Consider the following 22,478-nt stretch of genomic DNA (forward strand, 5'->3'; position numbering starts at 1 on the left):
GGAGATCAAAGCTGCTAAGAAGGTATGCTGTTGGATTTATAACTTTTCTTTTAAAATTTGTGATGAAATTGGATGTTGATACTTGTTTATTGGTATTTGTGTTTAATAAACAGAGTGCAATAGGGGCTGGTCCAAACAACATTGGGAATAGGACTTTTCCCCAAGAGCAACCTGGCTGTGAACCATTGAGTAAGAGGAAAGGTTCACACAGTCAACAAGGGCAGCCACAAGCCAAGCATCACACCACCCCCTCTTCCAGCCAACCTGAACCCAATGCTACTGGAGTGCAGACAAGGAGGGCTAAGCTGCTGACTTCCAGACAAGGAGGGCTGACACAATGATGTTTGAATTGTTTTTCTGAACTTTAGTTGTTGGTTGTATTTTCTGAACAATCAGTTGCAATATTTGTAGCTTTACTTTTGGGTTTAGGACAAGGATCCTGTTTTGTTAAATTAATACTTTGCTTTAAGGCTTTACCAGCCAATTTTGTTAGGCACTGCAACAACAAATTTGATCAACAACTTAAATGCAATATCAACTACTTAGGTACTTACTTAATTCATTGCTTTCATAATTGTGTACATTAGTTTGCTTGCAATAGTGGTTCACTGCCACTTATAAATCATTACATTACCATATTACTGTTTCATGCAATTACTAGCATTACAAGTTATACTTAATGCATTACAAACCCCCTAATAAGAAGGATCACTAATATGACCAAACTAATCCCAACAACAAGACTAAGAACAGAGTGATCTGATCTAGCATTCCTTCCATGCATCTCTCTGTTCATCTTGTTCCTGTCAGAGTTTAAAGCCTGGCATTTCATTTTCAGCCTGTCCACTTCATTCAGCAAACACCTCAACTGTCCACCAAGATCATCAACTTCCCTCTTGTAATCACTAATTTCCCCCTTCAACAGTTTCTTATCTAACAACAAATTGTTGATCACCTCTGTTTGCCAGGTTGTCCCATCTTGTTCATCCACCCATTCAAATGCTTTACAACCTCTGCTCTCAGTTACAGGATCGTAGAACTTGCATGTTCTGAACTTACGACCAGGGTTCTCCCTTGTCCAACTGGTAAGCTTTGCAAAGGGAACACCACATTTGCACTTCTTCTCCTTTGAAGGTGAGAAACTTGTAGAAGACATTTCCTGCACCAATTTGCCATCCATAATAAGCAAAACCATTCGTACTATGGATATACAATTGAACCAAGGGAATTAAACAATCACTCCTACAAATCAAAACCCCCAAATTATTTCTACAATGAACCCTAATTTCATTTTCTCGCAAATTACAGCACAATTAACACACAATGAACCCTAACTATTTACGAATTACATGACTATTGCCAGATACGACCTGAATTATGCATTTAAGTCAACAACATATAGATTAATTTACGCCTTATTTTTGAAAACTACTTTAGGGTTTCTAAAGTGCTATTGACGCAATTACCTGATTTGATATCTACGTCCCCCAAACAATGATGGTAAAATCAAACAATTTCGCCAATTTGTTAGTCAGAATTCGCAAAATGTGAAGCAATTTTGTGTAATCAGCTCAACAATTCTACATTAGTGAAGGATGTCGTAACTATATAAAGCAGTTTGGAAAAAATAGCCGTTATTGTGGGCCCAGCTAACAGATCCTCTAACGTTGTTCCAATTTAGGTGGTGAAAGCAAAATTTTTATTTTTTAACAGGTGTTATAATTAAACTTCGAAATCTTAAGGTGTTAAAAACAAAATTAGGTCTTTTAACAGGTGTTTTTTTCTAATTTAGCCAAAAATATATAAAAAAAAGTAATAGTGGGTTTGGGTAGGGACCATGAGAGGAGAGGGATGTAATATTTTAATAGTATTTTTTGCCAAAAAAAAGGAGCGTAACACTTATTAAAACACGGCCGAATTTGATAAGCGTAACACTTAAAAAAAATACGAAGGGAGTATATACATTACAAACCATACCAATCCCGCAATGCGATTGGTACTCAATCAAACCAATAGTTTGATAGGTGTATGGATACACCAACATATAAAAAACCAAATCACATCAAAAAAAAAAAAACTTGGGATAAACCAAACCATTTTACCATATTGTGGATCATCTCAATTCTTTTTTAGAGCTAAAAATGAAATAATAAAACATCTAAAATACTTTCTTTTTTTTTCTCCTTCAAAGGGTGTTTGGTATAAATATCGTAAATGGAACGGAAAGGATTCTAATAAGTAAGGGAAAGGGTAATGATAAACGTTACCATCACAAGATGTTTGATATCCTAGTGGAATGGAAACAATTTGAGGAGATTGTAATTGAGTAAGAAAACGTATTTTGTTTCCACTAGTTTGTCAAGGGTAACAAATTGGGGGATTTTGTTACCCTCCGAAAACGGTATTTGTTACTGTTTCTGGAAACAAAATGCTCCTGGGAGTCTTAGGGTAGTAAGGTATCAAGATGTCCTAGAGCTTGTGTCCGATTGTCCAAATGTCTTTCGGCTCTGCCTAGCAAAAGTATGTCTGAGGGCTCCGCCTTGATGTCCGTAAGCTCGGCCTGCAAAACAGAGAAGGTTAGCTGCCCCGGGGGTGTGATCCGGGAGAGCCCCTCCAATGCTTAAGTCAGCAAATTTGATCCATTCATATAACACGTTTGATCTCGTTCCACGAATTATTTTTCACTTTTAAACCCTCACTCCAATTCAATTTGATCCAATTCAATATAATCTTGAGCCATTGAACAACCCTAAACATTTAACACAAAGGAATTACTTATAGAGTTTTTGCCAAAAGAGAAACCACCAAATTCTTGTCTCATCTCCTAAATTCCCCAACTCTTCTCTCTCACACAATTTGAACTTTTGAATGAAATGAACACTCTGAAACTCCAATTCACCCAATTGAACATTCCTCAAAAACACCCTTCAAATCACACCCAAACCCACCAATTTCCCAGCATTCTACATTTGGGTTCCTCATCTTTCTCAACAACAACAAAATCAAGAACAATTATTTGTGGTTTGAGAAAAATTGGACCCAAAAAACCATTATGGAGGTCAAGCTTTCTTTCCACTGAAGCCATTCAAGCTGTTCATTCCCTTAAACTTGCCAAATCCCCTGATAAATTACAGCATGTAATTCATACCAGACTTACTCGTTTATTGAAGGCTGATTTGTTGGATACTTTGACTGAACTTCAGAGACAGAATCACTTGGATTTAGCTCTTCAGGTCATTTCTTTCTCTCTTTGTTATTCAAAGTTTAAATCTTTTTTTTTTTTTTTTTTGTTTCTCCGTTGGTCCCGAATTAGTAGTCGTGTTGATAGTGTAATTTGAACTAGTAATGCGATAACTAAATTCAAAATAGGTTTATCGTCTTATCTATAATAATTGTAACTTGGGTTGAAAAGGTTTTATTAATGATAATTGGTTTTGGGTAAACCTGTGTTTGTATTTGGTGGATGAATTATTAGTTTAAGTGGGGAAAAATATTAGCCTGTTTTATTCTTGAATTTTAGACTTTGATTGAATTATTATTATCTGGTTAAATTGGTAATTGAAATAGCTGAAAACTATAGAAGCATTCAATTAGATGGTTTATTTTAATTAATTACTCCTTATTAGCAAGTTTTAGGGAAGGGAAAAATGTTAACTTTCAGCTGGTTGGAATTTATTTAATCTAGGTGAAATAACTTGTCATTTTAGATTAATTTCAGATACCATTATAGTTTACTAAAATACTTTTTTTAAGATAAAAGGGAGCTTTTCAAAAACTTCTACTAAAATAGTTTACTAAAATACGAATTACTGAAAACTTCTACTCTATTAGTTTACCATTTGAATTACTTGAATTTGCATGCCAATTGCCAAATAGTTCCTTGATTGAGAAATTGGCTCCTTTGGCGAACTGGAGGACCGAAAATCTTGATCTTGAGGCTAACCGAAACATACAATTTTAGTTACGCCTGTATGTAGATTTGTATGTATTGTGAGAAAGCTGCAGTTACTTTTCATTGTGTCTTGTCTGATCTTAGACAATAGAAGTGTATTCAAAGGTTGCTTCGGGTGCTTAAGTTTACTATCAGACTCGTCTGTGATGTCTAGGAAGCAGTAAGAGAATGTCTATCTGAGATGGACTTTCAGTGCTCAGAGTTTGTCATTTGTTGAGCTTTCATGAAATTTTCATATTTGAGGTTTACAGTTTTGATCTTTTTCTAGATTTCTATACTTATTGGGACAAGTTGATGCTGCGTTCAATATTTTCTTTGATAGTTGAACATGAAATGCATAGGCGCATAGCAAATCTAAATTAGCCGATGCATGATATTAGCAGAATTGGCATCTGATTGTCCCTTTTTCATTCTGTATTAATTTCATGACCCTGCCCACATCATTTTTTCATAATCCTAAGAAAGCACATCATGGTTATATAATCGTTTTTCTTCTTTTCATCATCAATACATATATGTTAAGAACTTCTTCCTGTACAGTTTGCTGTTGTGTATCTCATCTGATTTGTAATAAGAACTCTAGGTGTTCGACTTTGTGAAGAAGGAATACAAGCCAGATCTCCCCCTTTACTACGACATGATTCTACTACTGGGAAAGAACAAGCTGATTCATAAGGCTGAAGAGCTTTTTGATGAACTGAAGAAAGAGGGTTTACAACCTGATGTAAGAGCATATACTGAATTGATCGGTGCTTATTTCCAAGTAGACATGGTGGAAAAGGCGGTGGAGACCTATAATGAGATGAAAGTTTCTGGTTGTATACCTGATAAGCTAACATTGATGATTATGGTAAGAAATCTGGAAAAAGCTGGTAAAGAAGAGCTAGCAGCATCAGTAAAAAGTGACTTTGAAGAATATGTCGATGAACCTGAAAAATTTCTTGAAGAAGTAGAAAAAAAATATGGAAGAGATCTTAGTATCGTATGATTGCATATTATGGTTTTACATGTGGTAGGACTGTGCAGAGACAGCAGACTTTGTATAATTTTAGCCTTGTAGAAGAAAAGGAAATTCATAGAAATTCTATAGTTGTCTGCATTTGTGAGTTGTTATAGTGTAAATTTGTGTTTTCTTCAACTCCAGCACCACTGAAGTCGCTCATAAGTAGTATATTTCTGTTTCTACAAATATCTGCTCGTTGTACAGACATTTCTTTGATATTACTTTAAAATGCAAGTGTTTTCCTAAGAAATAGCTAAGAGACCTGAGCTAAGAACTGATTGCTATTGGTTCAGACTTCAGAGACATCAACCCGAGGAGGGAAGAAAAGCTGTACTCTATAATCCCTGCTATGAACGGTCTATTGTGTACTGTTTTATGTCACCAGACGTTATCCTTTGCTTTGGTAGTACTAGGGGAGTAAAATCATAGGTGAGACCGTGAGACCTTCGTATTGATAAAGAAAAAAAAGAGAGGAACTTCTAGGTTACTTTCTTTGAATTCAAGATATGATTCAAACTGGCTAGAACTTAACAAAAGGGAATTGGGTATATAGGATAACAGAAACAAAGGTTTGTTTCATAAGATTCTTTGATGTATGTAAAACATGAGATTTGCTAAATAGAATCATATACTCTCCTCTGTAATTCCCTCATCTATTGAATTGAAATCGAATTACAATCACTAGTATTGAAAAAGTAAGGTACTTTGATTAGATGAAACATGCCATTGATTAAATATCATGAAGAACAATGTAATCTAACACAAATGGTACAAGGCCAAATTATCAACAGTATGAACCGATCTTTACCACTAGATGAACACAATAGGGAACATACAGGACTAAACATGTCAAAATATATATTTTGCCGCATTGACTAGCTAGCTAAATGGCTCGGAGAACTGTTGAACATGGTATGCCACATATACGCTCTTGAAAGCACCATCTCCAATTCTTGATCTTGCCAGTTGAGAGTTGGGAGGTGCTGAAGGAACATCACCATCTCCTGGAAATCAAGCTTGTGGATCTTATCGGACCACTGTGAGGTCATGGACAAAAGTTAAGAGTCTTCCAAACGCTAAGCATGTATGGTCGTATGGATCAACTTAAACAGTTGGCAAACCCAGTAAAGTCAACTTACAGTTAATAGAAAACTGGCTGCTATGTACACGAGAAAATCAGGGAGTGCATCACCTTCTGCAAGATATGTATCCCAAAGGCGATTGACAAGGGGAAATGGAATCTAACAAAAAAAAAACGTATTCTGTCAATTCACACAGGAAAGCTAGTCCAAGGTCAAAGTTAAGGTCTGATGACTTAGATAGCATGATATCTGATAAGCAGCTTTTCCTTTTTCCCTTAAATCCCAGAAAAACTTTGTAAAAAAGACACTAAAGTATAAGCAAACATAGAAGATGAGACCACAAACCTCACGTATTAGAAGACAATTGAACCACCGAAACGCAAACTGGAGGAACTCAAGACCATGCTGTTCCATATGTTTTGAAACAGGTTCTGGTTGTATTTTTAGTAAAATAAGAAATGAATGAGACAACTTTAGGAAAAAAAAAAAAGAAAAGAGAGAGAGAGAGAGAGAGAGGTGTGATAAATGTATGATAGCAAGTTAGCAACCCCACAGGAAATGTTTTTTTTTTTTTTTTTCTGTTTTTGGTTCCCTTTGCTTTGTACAAGGGAAAGAAACTGTTGAACTTCCTCTGAGTCTCATTTTCTTTTGTTTTAAGCTTTATTATTTGGGGGGGGGGGGGTTATAAAGGCACTAAATCAATCTTCCTCGTGAAAGGAGGCCACCCGAGGCACAGAAAAAGGGGGAGGGGGATTGGGAACTAGGATTTGAGTAATTGACAAATAGCCTCCCCCTCAAACACAGCCAAGAAGCCTGTACAAAATGCTTTTTGTCCAAATATTTAGTTCCCACTTCATAAACCCATAGAGGAACTTTGAAAATTGAAATTACAGATACCATATAAAAATTGATCATGATGTGTGAAAAAAGAATTGTGAAACAGCTTTTTTGCCTGCATAGTGGAAGAACAATGTTGGAATGCAACTCCAAACAAATGCTTAACTGTTTTTTAAGAATTTTATGACATCTTGGCAAACTTAGCTACTCACATAGTAGTTAGTTAGTAGCCATTTACCAATTACCTATTGGTGGCAACTAGAGATTAAGTTAGCTGCTAAGTAAAACTTTATATAACAGGACATGAATCAAATATTCATAGCATAAGGGTGTAAACGTGACAAATTGTAAGTGAACGCAAAAAACAATAATACACTAATGCTCTAACCCCCAAAAGCTACTTGCATTAACCTCCCATAGAGATTGGCCATAATACTAAATGATTACATTCCATCCTATCATTCTAATTAGCCAAACACCATATATGATATAGTAGAGTAAAATGGAAACCACTCTTATGAATGTTAGTGCCTAAAGGAGCCTGACGGTGATAGTGTCATTTTTTTGGAGATGAAAAGGTGAAAATTTCATACTAGTATTAATAGAAGAAAAAAACATATGGCAAAAAAAAAAAAGAAAAAAAAAAAGGAACTAACGACAAAGACATACCATCAATCCTACGAACCAGTTCTCTTAGTTTAAAAACAAGTCTCTGGATTCCTGGTTGGGCAAATGTGTAATGATCTTGCATACCATCAAGCAATTTTGACAGGCACCAATAGCAGTCAGCCTCAACATCAGCAATTTTATCTTTGGACAGGTCCAAAGATGACCAAGTGTCAATGCTTCCTTCTAAGTGTTCAGACAAGAATACAACCAGAAATGGTGTCACAAGATCATTTATTCCTTGAACATATCCACTAGCAGGATGACGGATGGCCCTGGTGAGACAAATTATCATGCTTTAATGAGCATAAGAACACTAGAGGATACTAAAACATATTAACAACCTAGAACAGAATGTAGATTAAAGAAAACTTATTGATTATGAAATGCTCACAAAGCCCTCATTTAAACACGTAAATAATGAATTACAGAGTACTTTAAAAAAAAAACACACACACATGTATTTCCCAAAAAATTGAACACTCAAGACAGAAGATCTTGCCAAGTCAATAGATGAAATAGAGGAAACAGAAATTACTACAGACCAAGTGTAGAGTATCCGCTCCAAAGACTTCTGGACAGCAGGTTGCTGAAAGAAAGTTACATCAGGTACCGTTCTGGGACAGTCAACTTGAATCTGTCAATGGCAAAGCGAGCCATGAGAAAGCAGAATTAATCATGACTCCAGAAAGAACATGAAAAAAAAAATAGAGCAAACCTGGCGAAGCATGTTAATTTCATCATCTGAACGTTCACTATCTGGAATATCATAATACTGTGCCACACAATCAAGATACTCGAGACGTTTCCTTCTCAGAACTCCTTCCCTTCTATCTGAATTAGGTGGTGCATATCCCTGTTGTCAGTTCATGCTCAAACTTATAACCAATAAAAATACATCCATTAATTTATTTTACAACTGAATAAACATGCAACCAGAAACAAAAAATTAAAACATATTTTAGGATTTGTGCTGTGCAGATAACAACTTGAGCCTTCGCCATTTGATAAAAAAAAAAAAAAAAAAAAAAAAAAAAAAAAAAACAAAAAAAAAAAAAAAAAAAAACAAAATCAGAAGATATTACTGCATAATTATATATGCCAAATCATAAAAGATAAATCCTTTTAGAAATTTGTAGAGTACAAAAATGTGAGTCATCATGACTACTTTTGAATTCTTGTTTCTTGAAAGAATTAATTTACAAAACTATGTTATATGTCATAGCTTGGGACATAATGAAGTATGTTATAAGTCCCAGAAAAATGCACTATACCTCAAATAGAAAATTACCAATACTTTTGAGTTTCAATCAACTAGTAAAGACTATGACATCAAGTGCCTCTTAGCTATCATGGGGATGTGTTTGTGTACTTGGACCCACCCACCCACCAATCCAAAGTTAGGTGGGAGTATCACCTGGAGACATTGGAGGAATGAAATTCTGGAATGCAAGGTAGTAAGGAATTGAGATTATGCACTAGAAGGATTTGGTAGGAACAGATGCTTGAAGCTTATGTGCTTATCCTTTCAATCTTGCATCATTGACTAAGTAAAGATACTGCAAAGTTATTACAGCTTCGACAAAAAAGCAGGTCACTGAATAACCCCAAGAATAAGCATTGACGGACAAATATGCAGAGAGCATACACATGGCTCTAAGCCTCTAATGGCACTAACTATTCTCACTTGTCCAAAACTATCAATGAACAAGAAAAAATTGGGGAAATTATCAAGCAGATGAAGCGAGCACATATATTGCTTTTTCTTTGCCTTGGAGTTGCACTTTCTCACAACACAATTCTGTAAGTAGTTCAACTAACAACCCAAGATAAAACTGTGGAAAACAGCTATACATACAGAGAATATCAGAATACACAAATATTTCTCTTTCTTTGCCTCAGAGTTGCCTTTTACCTACAACACAACCCTGTAAATACTTCAACTTACAACCCAGATCTTCAAACTTTCTAGGGTATTAACCAGCTTTATGCATATATGATGAAGTCACTAAGCGTGTTCTTATGGTGAAGTCGCAAAATGTGTTCTTCTGCCACACAAACTTCAATATCTTATTGCTGCTAAAAGCTTAAAAATAAATAATAAAAAAAAAGGGGGGGGGGGGGGGGGGGGGAAGAACCCTGGCCTTACATGTGAAGAAATGTGCCACTGAGTTCTTAACAATGAAACACATAAACATATAAGTAAAATCTTACCAAAAGAAGTCTCCAGACAACAGGCCGCATGTAAGATGGCACGCCATTCCAAGCTAGTGCCCGTAGTTTATCTGAAGGATGGAAAATAATTAGAAGGAAATTCTATGAGTTGATAGTTCATATTCAGCACTAACAATATCAATTAAGTAAAGCAAGAAAGAGCTATTGGTGATTCCTAAAAGAAGACGCTAGAACCATAAGCAGATTATACATAAAATACCATGAAATTTACAAATACGTAATCAGGCATTCAGAAGCCAGACAGCTTGAGAAATATCAAATACTCACTTTAGACATCAACTCATAATAACAATCAATCCCCACCAAACAAATTAGAAACATGCTAAGGAGCACCTGACAGATCATCCATTTGAAAATATAGATGTCGAAAGACAATGTATTTGATTCAGGCAAATATGTTTTATTAATCCAGGACAATAGAAATCCTCTACCATCCAAGAGTACAATTCTCAAATTGCATTACCCCCTGCTCCAAAACCAAGTATCTATAACACCCAATAACAGAGCTCGTAAAGAAGTTAAGTAGGAGCCGTGTCACAAAAGAACCTCCATAATAAAAGGAAAATAATTAATTAGTTATTTGAAACACAAAAGCCTCCATAAAAAATCCACTATTACAACTTTACAGGAATTAAAAAAAAATACATTTTTATCAAGCAACTTAAGTCAAAATCCCACTTACAAGAGAGAAGGAACAAACACAAATTAGTTCCAGTGATGATCTAACCTGAAAAGATTAACCTACAATGAGGTAGCATGAGCTAATAAACATGTGACCCAAAGAACTCAATTTTAATTTAACAATGCATTTGCTTCAAAATAATGCATGCACTAATTCTTTCAAAAATATATTCTTGATGTAGCCAGGAGCATGTAACAAAGCCCGTAAGTATAGGCTGCTCCCTAGAGGTCCCACAAAAAGACCAATTACTAATTTACTACTAAGTAAAGACTCTCAAGGTAAGCCACGGACTTGTATGGCTAGCCAACAATTCAAACAAGAAGTAATATACTGCAGCAACCTCAGACAGCTTCCTATTCAACAATTTTTATGGCTAGCCAACAATTCAAACAAGAAGTAATCTACTGCAGCAACCTCAGACAGCTTCCAATTCAATAATTTTTAAACTGAGGACTGAAGTTACACTAACTAATTGGGGGTTAAAACAATAAAACCTACTACAAGGTTATCTTACTCAGTTGTGCATATCTAAATAACACGTACAGCTCTATACTCCTTTCTGACACTCTGACAAATAATAAGCAAACAACGTGCTAGTAAGAAACTATGAACTGTTATACTACCTAAAGTAACTGTAGGTGCCGAAAGCTCCTTTTTAAACTTCATAACCCTTGCAGTATCTGTAGCTCTTGCGCTTAACAAAGTCTTCTGGGACTCTTTGGATGAACTGACGGGAGACGGTGAAGGTTTTGAATTACTGACAGCAGAGTCATTAGACTCATTACTATCAACACTTGGAGATTGTTCCTGAATCCAAAATCAAATATTAAAAATTGGTTCAATAATACCATTAGCCACAAACCAATGAAAGTGCACAAGGAGAGATTCCATGCATCTTGCCTCAACAAAATTATCCTCCTGTTCACTTGGTCCAGCATCATTTTGAGAGTAACTCCTTCCGTATCCCCGGGGAGATCCATGTATGCTAGAGGTGTCAAAGGGTTCTGTTTGACGACTCAGCAATACTTTACCAGGGAAACTACGTCCTTTAAGGAGCCTATAATGAACCACATCAGAAGTAAGAAAATGCACGGCACTTCTAAACCATGTCTTAGCATACTCAAGCTAAAGGCAAAAGGCCTTTCAGATTCAACATTTAAAGAAGTAAAAAGGGCCAGGTCTCATACATTCATACTAATACTATTTTGCAAATAGAAATTGCAGTCCAAGTTTCTGTCAAGTATGAATTAGCATCTCTATGCAATTAAATAAATTCCAATCATTTTTACCTCACTTTCAATCTACAATGATCAAACAATGTACTTTCCCAATGACAATCTAAACCTAAACCATAATATCAGATTTCAGATGGTTAAAGACCCCCAATAACATCCGAATAGCCAAATTGGGATCAGATGGCAAGAGAGAGTACAATATAAAGTAGAATCCTTCCTTAATGTACAACAAACAGCTCAATTCCATAAAGTAGTTAAATTTTTTTTTAAAAGGAAAAAAATAAATAGGTAACAGTGAAAAGGAACAAATGAGTGTATCTGGGGAAACCCAGAAATCCAGTTAACTAAGCCTACTTGTGAATTAACCAAAACGTTGAACTTAAACAAAATAGATAAAAATGAAAGATCTTAGAATATAACATACTCTTTTAAATTAAGGATCAGTCGACGAACAGTGGGAAATTTGCTCATAATTCTAACCACAATTTCGCATAAATCAAGAACACCCAAAAAGTAACAACACCCATCTAAAATCACACAGAATCAAAAGAGATCTGAGCACTTTTCCCAAATGGGTATTCAAAAAATTACAAGAAAAGCTCAAAATCATGCAAATTATCAAAAATTATGAATTTTTAAAGACAGATCAAATCTAATGAACAAAAGGGTGTTTCAAAAATCAAATCTTAGCAACAAAATAAAAAGATGAGAGAAAAATAGAAGTACCCTTGAACACTTTTGAGGGTTTGGTTGAAGCGTGAATCGAGAGTAGCAACAGGGTCTTTGTTGGCATCATTATCATCAGCTGGGTCGTTGTTGATGTTGTTGACAGTGTTCTTCATTTTTGTTACACTTCTCTGTAACGAGTAACGACCATTTTTATATATATCTGCCTTTATTTTTCTTGTATTTTAAGGCTTTTGTTTCATTTTTTTACTTGCAAAAGGCCAAAAAGTATCACCCATATTAGCTCTTGCCGTTAAATCATCTTTGTTTAGGTGTAATTACAACTTCCAACATTAATACAGGTGTAGTGGTGTGTTTTTTATTTCCTTTTATTAGTTTTTGAAAGAAAAAATTGTTGTCAATTACTCAATTTAATCTTTGATACGAGGTACGTTGTTGTATAAAGTTATTCGACAATGTTACATGTTATAACGGCATGCCGTTATGATTATGAAAGATTTGTATTTTGTACAATAGATCCTTTTGTTTAGGTGTTCTAAGTTGATATGTAACGTAACAATGGTATAATAAAACAAATTTTAAAGAGTTCAATTTAAGAAATATATTTTGATTGAATTTCGTTCCTACTAGAATTATTGGATATTGGTTTTCTGTAATTCGATTACTATACTACCATTGTCACTCTTGCTTGTATTCTTTCAACATCATCGTTCTCAAAACTTCTCATAACGAGGCGTGTGCAACGATGTTGGGCGTAAGCAAGGAGGGATGTTGAGCGTGAGCAATGAGTCTTGTGTTGACAATTTCCTTGATGCTCAAGCGGGCTATATAAGACATCTTCCTATGCTTGTATCAGTTGTATGTGTACTTATATTCATGCATGTGTTTTGGTGCAAATTTGCGTCATTGGGTGTTATTTCTTAACAAATTACTATATTTAATACTTGTTGGGCATGTGAAAAGAAAAGGCTAATTTAGATCAAGCTGGTGTTCATAATTTAGGAATTGCTTGCAATAATTGACACTTGTTCTACGACATATGGTATCAAAGTCACACTAACATCGTTTAAGGAGACAAGATTCCATTCACCATTAAGAAGGTCCACCAGTAACTAAATTGTGACGTAGAGGAACTCGTTACAGCCTAGTTAGTTTGACGCATGTATAAAGGACATTAAAAACTCATTGGTGTCTAGTGTGACAACAGGAAGGCTTTGGTGCGGGGCACTCCAACTAGCGTGGATGGTACGCTAACTACGTAGGTAGGCAAGCAAGCGTGGTGATGGGGTGCCTCTCGACGAAACTACATATTATGCTCATAATTTGCTATATCATGACAAAACATTATTCAAGAGAACATTTTGAGCGATAGATAGGGGGACGAAGTGTAAAGGATGGTGAAGCAGCAACGAGCCATAATGCGGAAGATAATGCGGAATAAGTTCTAATAATCTCATACACACTCAAAGTTCAAATAGATTTAAATTGATCTAGATCAGATTATATTATACATAGGAAAATAAGATGATGGGGGTACACCATAAGGAGTGAGTATGGGCGCATAGCACCTATGGGCGAGTTATGTAAATAGGAGGGTAAGGAAGTAATTTCCGTTGATTCAATTTTTGCTTCTAGAAAAAGTTGGCTCTCTAATGGTACATTATAATGTACCATTATACATGTATAATGTTTATACATGTATAATGTGCCACTAAAGTATAATTTGTCTGAATAGTATGTTTAGTGGACTATTACGAGTGTAGTGGTACTTTTTACCATCATATAATTTTCAACTTCTGGAAAAAGTTGACTCTTTAACGGTACATTATAATGTACCATTATGCATGTATATTGTACCACTAAAGTATAAGTTATCAGAACAGTACTTTTAAATTGCAAAATTGTCATCCTATATACGCTGAAATCAATAGGCGCTATGCGCCAAGACTTAACCCACCATAAGTACATATGAAAAGTAATTCATTAGCTTGCTTTTTTTTTCTTCCTAGAATAGAGTAATTCATTAGCTTTGCAACATCTAATCGCAAACTTTATATAGTTTGGTAAAACAAACTTTTCTTAGATGCACACAGAAAAAAGATAAATATGGTTATCCAAAATCAAGTCTCTCATTGCTTCACAAAAACAAAACAAAATCAAATATTGTCGCTAATATCAAGTCCCCAACACGAAACGTGACACAATGACATTATAATTAGACAATTAAGGGTATGTTCTAATTGACTAAAGTAAGCTGAACTGAACTTATCGGAGCTGAATTGAATTAAATTGAACTAAGCTGAATTGAACTGAATATTTTATGAGAGAAGGAAATTAAAAACTGAACTGAACTGAACTAAACTTATTGTAACTGAACTGAAAATAAACTGAAGAGAACAGGCCCTAAGACCCTGTTCTAATTTACTGAACTGAACTGAATATTTTAGGAGATAAGGGAATTAAAAACTGAATTGAACTGAACGGAATTGAATTAATTGGAGCTGAATTGAACTGAACTGAAAATAAGTTGAAGAGAACATGTGTGCCCTAAACATAATCAATGACTTTAAAGATCTAGAAGTTAAAATCTCTAAGGTACTACTCACACAACAATATCAACAAACTAATTACTTGTAACACTTAAATGCTTAATTAGCATCCATCTATCCAATTAATTAAGGTATCACAATTACTTGTACAAGTTATCATTTGTAGATTTTTTATTTTTATATAACCATGAAGAATTGTGATGCTACAAAAAAAAAAAAATACAAAAAGTAGATTAAAACCAGTTATAATCCAACATCACATGATGTAACATGCTGTTAAAGAAATCAAATTATTTTATCTTTATGGTCCCACTTTAGCAGTAAAATTTAGACCAACAAATGCCAGAATCCAATGGCTCACAATCTCATCATCTTCCTTAATCCAACCCCAAAAACCAGGTTTCTACAAACCTTAATCAAATGACCCAAAAGATTTGGGATACTATAACCAAAACATTTGGGGTACCCTTTTTCAGTTTTTCTCTCTAAAAGAGGAAAGTAAACTTTCTCTCTCTTCCCCACAAAACTCTCTTTCTAGAGAGAGAAAAAGGCAAGCACTATTCTGCAACAGAGACTGCTACTACTGATAATAACACTTTCTCTCTCTTACCCGCCAATTATTATCACTAGAATTTTTTAGGGTTCATAGATTTGTAGCAAAATTTTTGGTTTCTGGGTTGATTGTGAAATCAAGAAATCAATTTGGGGATTTTTTTGGGTAAAACCCTAAAAATAAAGAACTTCCCTTTTTACATTTTATTAAAATTAAAAGGAAAAGTTTGCATTGACAGAGGAATCTTCTGGAATCAGCCGTTAACAAATCATCATTCACATTTGGGGTTCCCTTTTTCTGGGTTGTTGCCTTTTCTCATTTGAGGTATGTTTCTCTATGTTTAATGCAATATTCAGCTCTTCTTCAATTAGATTTTTATATTTTTTTTTGCTGTTTTTATATCTTGTTTTAGATGTTACATAGGTTTTGTTTTCTGGGTGTTTGTGATTTTCTTAGTTTGGGGAAATTCTTGATTTGGATTTGATTTGATAATCTGGGTAATCTAGTTGGTTTGATAAAAAGGGTCTTTTTTGTTTTGTTTTTTTCTTATCTGGGGTAATGGTAAAATTTATCAGTTCCAGAAGCTAATTTGCTTAGTCCTTGAGCTGAACTAGTGATTTTTAAGTTTGAATTGTAAATTTTACTATGCCCAGTTTATGTCAGATTAGGTGTTGGTAAAAAAAAATGTAATTTATTTACTTGATTGATATTTGAGCAACCAAGTAACAATATTTTATGGTTTAATCTGGTATTTTTTTGTAGTTTAGATTGTGTTTCTGTAATTTTAAAGTTCATGTACTAGGCCAAAGCTCAACTTCATTGTTTTACTATGGACAGGCTTTGTCTTATGGCTCGGATAAGTCATTGGACCGTGGAATTTATATCTTGAAGGGGTGTCTTCGAGGATCTCGATGTTGCCTAATGGTTAGTCGCACTATGGACTGTAGAAGGACGGTGGATCATCTCAAGGGTAAAGAGATCTTTCTGATTTTGCTGTTGCTATTTTATGATTTATCTGTGGTGATCATGATTTTTCTATATTTTGCTGGCATTCAAACCACAGAAGTGTCTAACTTCTCAAGTCCGTATTAATGATATAATGCTTTGCTGGAGATTATGATCTTGTTGCTTATGTTTTCTACTGTAGACTATGTGGAAATTGTTGTAGACGATGTCTCAAAATTGGTTGATGATTTTGCAAGACAGTGAGTGGAGACTATTCATCAAATAAATGTATTGCTATTTTCGTTTTTGTGAAAATCCTTGTTGAGGATCCATATCTTAGCCTACAAAGATTGTTGCTAGCCTGCTTGTTGTTGCTAGATTTTACATAGATTATGTTGTTCTGCCTTTTATATTATAGGTTCTTGTTCTGAATATGTATGTCTCTGTATATTTCATCTCGCTACATCATCATCTCATGTCAATGCATTCTTATTTTTCATAGCAGGTACTTTATGCCAGAGGTTTTTGCTATTCACTATCTGGTTTTCCACTTTCGAAGATGTGGTGTTTTTGAAAGTGTTAGCTGAACAGTATCATCTTCCTTCTCATCATAAGCTTGATAAGTTGCCGACCACAGGGGCTTTTCAACCTATTCAGATATCACCATCTGTCATTCCTCACGATCCAATTCCCGATGAATCTAATCCTCCAATGTATCCTAGATTTCCGATGATATACAAGCCTGTATTGACAGGGAAATGTCCTGTAAACTTCTCTGCCATATCAGACGTCATTGAGAGAACTGCTCTTGATTGTTCTCAACCGTTAGCATCCTATGTTGGAAATGTTATATGCTGTCCCCAGTTTAGTAGTCTGCTCCGTATTTTCCAGGGTTACCACAGCACAATTTCCGATAAGTTGGTTTTTCAAGATGCTACTGCTGATGATTGTTTCTCAGACATTATTAGCATTCTTGCTAGCAAAGGGGCAAATAGCTCCATTTCACGGCTCTGTTCTGTTAAACCATCAAATATTACGGGGGGATCCTGTCCTGTGAAAGATGTAAATTCGTTTGAAAAAATTGTGAACACGAGTCTGTTGTTAGATTCCTGCAGCACTGTTGACCTTCTTAAGGAGTGCTGTAGACCTGTCTGCCAACCTGCGATTACAGATGCTGCACTTCAGCTCTCAGGACAACTAGCAGCCAGTGATGGAAAAAATGCGGCAGGAGGAGCTATAAATATTGACACACTTAATGATTGTAGAGGAGTTGTCTTTTCATGGCTTTCAAGGAAACTCTCAGCAGATGCCGCAAATACTGCTTTCAGGATAGTTTCTAGTTGTAAAGTCAATAAAGGTACAGTATTTGATGTTTGTATTACTGATGTGTTGTGCATAATACTGCCATTAGATGTAGTATCTTGAGTCTGCTTTATGACTTCTTTTGCTCTTTTTTTGTTAAAATGTCTTTATGCTAGATGGGTCTCGTTTTGTTTGTTTGGCATTTTATCAAGGTAATACTGAGAAAAAAAAAAAAAAAACTCCTTTATCGTCCCTTAGGATAATATTAATTATTTGCGAAAAGGAATAGGGGTTCAGAGAAAATAGAAGTGCTCTGAACATCCATCTGTTGTCACTTTCCCAGTGTTAATTAAGGTTTTCTCAGCGTTAATTAAGATTGTCTTGAAAGCTCCTTTCTTCCCAATTTTCTCCTGGTTCATGTTTTACCTGCTTTTAATAGGGATTCCAGAACTTTTTTTTCTTCTTACTGACATGTTTTATTGGCTTCAAACCGTATCGCCGTCATAACACTTAGTTAATCTATCAATTATAGTCTCTCTGATGTTGCTACCTGTTTTATGATCTCACTTTTCAAGGATAACTACTTATGCATGATGTAAATTCAAATAATAGTAACAACTTTTTGAATTTGCTGGTATATTAGTTTAGGGCTTTATTATTTTCATGTGCCAGTATAGAGTAGCAAATAAAGCCCGTCTTTGATTTAGCTCTTCCCTGTGTCACTATAGAGACATGATTGTATCTCAGCCTCTCAGGTACATGCATACTGAAATTGATGACTGCTTAGTGATGCCTGTTGAGCAACTGGAGGCAAATAAGGATATAAATTATGTACATAGATTACATGCCATGAATTATTAACTTTTATTGCATTATATTAACGAGGAGTAGGGTTGAAAGGTCATTGTTATTGTTTAGACTTGAGATTTTAGTTTGGCGACTTTACAAACTGGGCTATTGATCTTTTGAGAGATATAATTTCTTGCTGAATTGAATTTAGCCTCTAATTAGTGGTTTCCTTATGCAGTTTGTCCGTTGCAGTTCAGACATCCGTTAGAAGTAGTTGAGCAATGCCGTAACACAGCTGCTCCTGGTCCTTCCTGTTGTAGCTCATTAAATAGCTATATTAATGGGGTTCAGAAGCAAATGCTGATTACAAATAAGCAAGCAATCATATGTTCAACTATGTTTGCATCAATGTTACAGAAGGCCGGAGTTATGGCAAATGTTTATGAACTTTGTGATGTGGACTTGAAAGATTTTTCAATCCAAGGTACAGAGATAACTCTATATTTTTTATTTATTTAGCTGTATTGCTTCTTTTCATATCAGTCTGACTTTATAATTTTCCTTGCATGGATCTGTGACGCAGTAACAGCATATGGGCAGCAAGGTCTGTACTTTTTCTTCTCTTGACATATGTGTAATTTAATGATAATATTTATCGACTGTGATGTCTATGGATTTTCCCAATGGATTTTCAATGAGCTCCATCAATGAATTTTTGAAACTTGCGTCTTTTTCCCCTTTTGTCAGAAACTGATTGTCTGTCCTTGTTATTTTGCGCTTTGACTTTGCTCATTCCCCCCCCCCCCCTTGTTCTGTTGACACCTGATTCTCACTCTTCTGGAAATGCAGGTTGTTTACTCCGAAGTCAGCCAGCAGATATTGTGTATGACAATGTAACAGGCTATAGTTTCACTTGTGACTTAAATGACAATATCGGAGCTCCCTGGCCTTCATCATCTTCTATGTCGTCCTTTTCCCTGTGTGCTCCAGGTAAATCGGAAAAAAAACTCTCTAGTTCTAGTTTTGTTTGTTACTATGTTATGGGTTAACCAATTATCATTGTCATCCTTCCCTCTCTTTTTGCAAGGGTCAGATAAGTGCTCTCTATCCTTCATCCAGAGGCTTTATTGGCAATGGGCATTAGTACTGATAGATGAAGAAAACTTAACCTACTATATTCCACTCCAAAACATGCCATCACAACATGCATTCTAAGAATTTCACAAAAGCATTTGCTTGACCTGTGTCATGAATCATATAAGCAAATCAAATTATACCACATACTTCCAACTTAATTTGGGATGTATTTTTCGGAAATGGTAGAGCTAGTAATTATATGCCCCTATTAATCTGAAGTGTGCTCCTTTTTTTAGTTGGGCTTACTGCTGCTGTGTAAATGTGACAAATCACCTAATTAATTTTGTGCTGTATATGCAGAAATGTCATTACCTGCTCTTCCAAAGTCAAAACATTCAGGAAGTCACGGTATGTCTACAACAGTATAACACCAATTATATTGCAGCTTTATTGATAGTGTTTACATTTTTACTTTTGGCTGTTAGTTTACACATTTCTGTCCAAAGCCCTTAACTAGTAAAGAGTGCGTTGTTTGTGAAGTTGAATTACTAAAAACTACTAACGATGCGTCTATGCCCTTATCTAAGAGAAAGTCAAATCCTAATGCTTGTTTGGAGATTATGATATTTAATTTTCATTTCTTGTTATGGTAGTTGCATATCGCTGTCTATGGAATGTTTTCAATTTGTGCGAGCTCCAGTGACACAGCAATGGGTGTTGAAAATGATAGGCTTATACTTAGTGATGGCATGTTATTGCAATGCTGAGCCTATGTTCAAATTTTGTGTGGTATGGTTTTAGCAATCACTTTAACCAAACCACAAAAGCATCAAACAACTTGCAGATCCACAGTTGTGCAATTTGGTTTGTTGTTCACTTGTATATTACATTATAGGCTTAAGAAGATCTTCAATGTCTATTTTTTAAGATGTAGCAATTAGTTCATGAGTAATAAACCAAGTTAAAAATATGAAAATTCTAATCTTGATACCGGGAAAAGAGGATGGGGTAGGAAGAAAGAGAGAGGAGGGGGGGGGGGGGTGGAGAATAGTCTTTTCAAAGTCTTGGATTCCACCAAACTGTAGCTATGACCATTCACTGGAGTTCGGTTTACAATGTATATTCAAGATCCCTACTACGGAGACACGGAGTACTAATTAAATTTATAACTCTATACACGGAAGAAATTGGAAACTGACTGGGATAATTGTTTTATTTATTGTGCTACCTTGTCTTTTATGTCTAAAGTCAATTAAGGCTTCTGATCCATTGCCTGAAATTTGAGCTATACTTTACTAGCCTTTTAATTCCATATGCTAATTGGCTGACATGCATGTGCTACGGTAAATTTTGCAGGCTATCATCGTAATGGACGGGAGCTCAGTATACCCATTTTTCTAGTGTTTGCAATCAGTGTAATTTTGTACTGAGTATATTTTGTCGCGAGAGGGAGGAAAGTAGGCGAGTTGTATCTGGTGAGGAGGGCATATGGGGAGTGTAGTTTGTTGCTAGGATTTGATGTATATTGTTAGATAATACTTTTTCATGTATAGTAGCTGCTGTTTTTTTCCACGAATTTTCTATTATTTCTTTTTCTTTCCTTAATGTTGCTCTATCTTGTCTATGTTTTCTTGTTGGATCCTTAATACAGCTGGGTTTGACTTATCTAGTTTGCATTAGGTGAGATGAATTAATAATGGAATGACAGGAATCAACAAGTTAGCTGTGGGATGTAGAGAATGTTTGAGGGACAGGTTGTCCTTAAAGAAGTGCCCTTCATTTCAATCGGAAAGGCCATCTCATTCTTGTAGGTGGTTGGATCCCTGTTTTCTAGTCGCGAATTCAGTAAAATCAAGCATAATTGTGATAGTGACTTAGCAACTAATAGCAAATGTGTAAGTTGAGTAAGCTAACATGGAAATTTTATACTGGGAGATTTCTTTATCAAGTAGTCAAGATTGAACAGTCCTAGGTTTGCTCCCTAGATGATGTGGGTTAGATTGATGTAACAGAACCCCTCCTGTTGAGACTTGAGAGTGTTTACTTCTTCTTTCCTTAGAAAGCCGGTGCCAAGTATTCGGGCTTGGCACCGCGAGTTTGAGTTTGACGTGTGTTGAATTTTGACTTGATATAATCCCGATTTTACAAAAATAGATAATTGATACAAGTCACAGTAGTTGAAATTATTTATATATACGCTGTTATTAAAAGTCTAAAACTTTTCACCAGTCACATATAAATGCACAATAGTTTTAAGGTCTAAAGATCCTTATTCTTAGTTGCCACTCTATCTTGATCATTATCTGTGAAAATAATGGTATTGCCATTGTTTGCATGATAAAAGAGTCAACTTTTTTAAAAAAGATAGCATTATCAAATTCTATATTAATATTAAAGTATATATGATATATCCTATATTCCTATGGCTTTTTTATATTTATTTGAATATAGTACAAGTACTACAAGTATCTTATTCAATAATTTCCATGAAACAAATTATGTCACTTGTGTAATTGTATTATACATTTATACATGTCAACTAATTACTTAATTAGTTTTTTTTTTTTTTTTTTTTTTTTTTTTTTTTTAAAGAAAAAATAAATAAAAATTACTTATTGAAGATTTAGAGGTGGTACCAAAACAATGGATTTGATCCCGTCTATATCACACTTGCGAGAAAAATCTGACAACACTAGTCGCTTTTAATCCTATATTTTAATCAACTAGTGTTCGGTCAGGATATTACTCCGGGTGTTACTTTGAGTTTTATTATTATTATTATTAAACCAAGTTTATTAGTATAAATAGTTTTGAATAAATTTTGCTTTTATTTTTAATATGTATTTATATATTTATGTGTATAGATAGAACATAAAACATAGCT

The 22,478-nt window shown here is 34.9% G+C and overlaps 4 protein-coding genes across 6 annotated transcripts; 2 read left to right on the forward strand and 2 right to left on the reverse strand.

Moving 5' to 3' along the window:
• Positions 1-364: 364 nt before the first annotated feature.
• LOC110738597 lies at positions 365-1,195 on the reverse strand. The gene is made up of 2 exons (XM_021918990.1): positions 722-1,195; positions 365-496 (listed from the first exon to the last, which is right to left on the reverse strand). The coding sequence occupies exons 1-2, from the start codon at positions 1,193-1,195 to the stop codon at positions 365-367; spliced, it is 606 nt and encodes a 201-aa protein (XP_021774682.1).
• Positions 1,196-2,692: 1,497 nt separating this feature from the next.
• LOC110738760 (pentatricopeptide repeat-containing protein At3g46870-like) lies at positions 2,693-5,051 on the forward strand. Its single transcript, XM_021919183.1, has 2 exons — positions 2,693-3,233; positions 4,536-5,051. Exons 1-2 carry the CDS (start codon positions 2,874-2,876, stop codon positions 4,938-4,940), a joined length of 765 nt encoding a protein of 254 aa, XP_021774875.1. The 5' UTR covers positions 2,693-2,873; the 3' UTR covers positions 4,941-5,051.
• A 535-nt stretch (positions 5,052-5,586) lies between these two features.
• Positions 5,587-12,678, reverse strand: LOC110738759 (TBC1 domain family member 22B-like). The gene is made up of 10 exons (XM_021919182.1): positions 12,419-12,678; positions 11,358-11,514; positions 11,081-11,264; positions 9,755-9,825; positions 8,259-8,396; positions 8,086-8,177; positions 7,544-7,815; positions 6,383-6,468; positions 6,095-6,196; positions 5,587-5,992 (listed from the first exon to the last, which is right to left on the reverse strand). Exons 1-10 carry the CDS (start codon positions 12,532-12,534, stop codon positions 5,831-5,833), a joined length of 1,380 nt encoding a protein of 459 aa, XP_021774874.1. The 5' UTR covers positions 12,535-12,678; the 3' UTR covers positions 5,587-5,830.
• Positions 12,679-15,269: 2,591 nt separating this feature from the next.
• LOC110738761 (uncharacterized GPI-anchored protein At1g61900-like) lies at positions 15,270-21,218 on the forward strand. Of its 3 annotated transcripts, none has more exons than XM_021919186.1 (8): positions 15,270-15,805; positions 16,319-16,451; positions 16,929-17,783; positions 18,756-19,001; positions 19,107-19,121; positions 19,367-19,507; positions 19,955-20,002; positions 20,951-21,218. In XM_021919186.1, the coding sequence occupies exons 2-8, from the start codon at positions 16,403-16,405 to the stop codon at positions 21,022-21,024; spliced, it is 1,428 nt and encodes a 475-aa protein (XP_021774878.1). In that variant the 5' UTR covers positions 15,270-15,805; positions 16,319-16,402; the 3' UTR covers positions 21,025-21,218. The 3 variants fall into 3 exon arrangements, with proteins under 3 accessions (XP_021774878.1, XP_021774876.1, XP_021774877.1); XM_021919184.1 differs by having other exon boundaries at positions 15,274-15,805; positions 19,101-19,121; XM_021919185.1 differs by having other exon boundaries at positions 15,276-15,805; positions 16,932-17,783; positions 19,101-19,121.
• The last annotated feature ends 1,260 nt before the right edge of the window (positions 21,219-22,478 follow it).

The sequence above is a fragment of the Chenopodium quinoa genome, unplaced genomic scaffold (genome assembly GCF_001683475.1).
Source record: "Chenopodium quinoa cultivar QQ74 unplaced genomic scaffold, ASM168347v1, whole genome shotgun sequence".
Classification (NCBI taxonomy): Eukaryota; Viridiplantae; Streptophyta; class Magnoliopsida; order Caryophyllales; family Amaranthaceae; genus Chenopodium; species Chenopodium quinoa.

Coding starts and splice junctions, on each gene's coding strand:
- LOC110738597 (XM_021918990.1), bottom strand. CDS start 1,195: ATGGTTTTGCTTATTATGGATGGCAAATTGGTGCAGGAAATGTCTTCT. Junction 497..721: donor TTGTTGTTGGGATTAGTTTG/GTCATATTAGTG, acceptor TTGTTGTTGCAG/TGCCTAACAAAATTGGCTGG.
- LOC110738760 (XM_021919183.1), top strand. CDS start 2,874: ATGAACACTCTGAAACTCCAATTCACCCAATTGAACATTCCTCAAAAA. Junction 3,234..4,535: donor ACTTGGATTTAGCTCTTCAG/GTCATTTCTTTC, acceptor TAAGAACTCTAG/GTGTTCGACTTTGTGAAGAA.
- LOC110738759 (XM_021919182.1), bottom strand. CDS start 12,534: ATGAAGAACACTGTCAACAACATCAACAACGACCCAGCTGATGATAAT. Junction 8,397..9,754: donor TTGTCTGGAGACTTCTTTTG/GTAAGATTTTAC, acceptor AACTGACAACAG/GGATATGCACCACCTAATTC. Junction 6,197..6,382: donor ATTGTCTTCTAATACGTGAG/GTTTGTGGTCTC, acceptor TTTTTTTGTTAG/ATTCCATTTCCCCTTGTCAA.
- LOC110738761 (XM_021919184.1), top strand. CDS start 16,403: ATGGTTAGTCGCACTATGGACTGTAGAAGGACGGTGGATCATCTCAAG. Junction 16,452..16,928: donor GACGGTGGATCATCTCAAGG/GTAAAGAGATCT, acceptor TATTTTTCATAG/CAGGTACTTTATGCCAGAGG. Junction 19,508..19,954: donor CTTTTCCCTGTGTGCTCCAG/GTAAATCGGAAA, acceptor CTGTATATGCAG/AAATGTCATTACCTGCTCTT.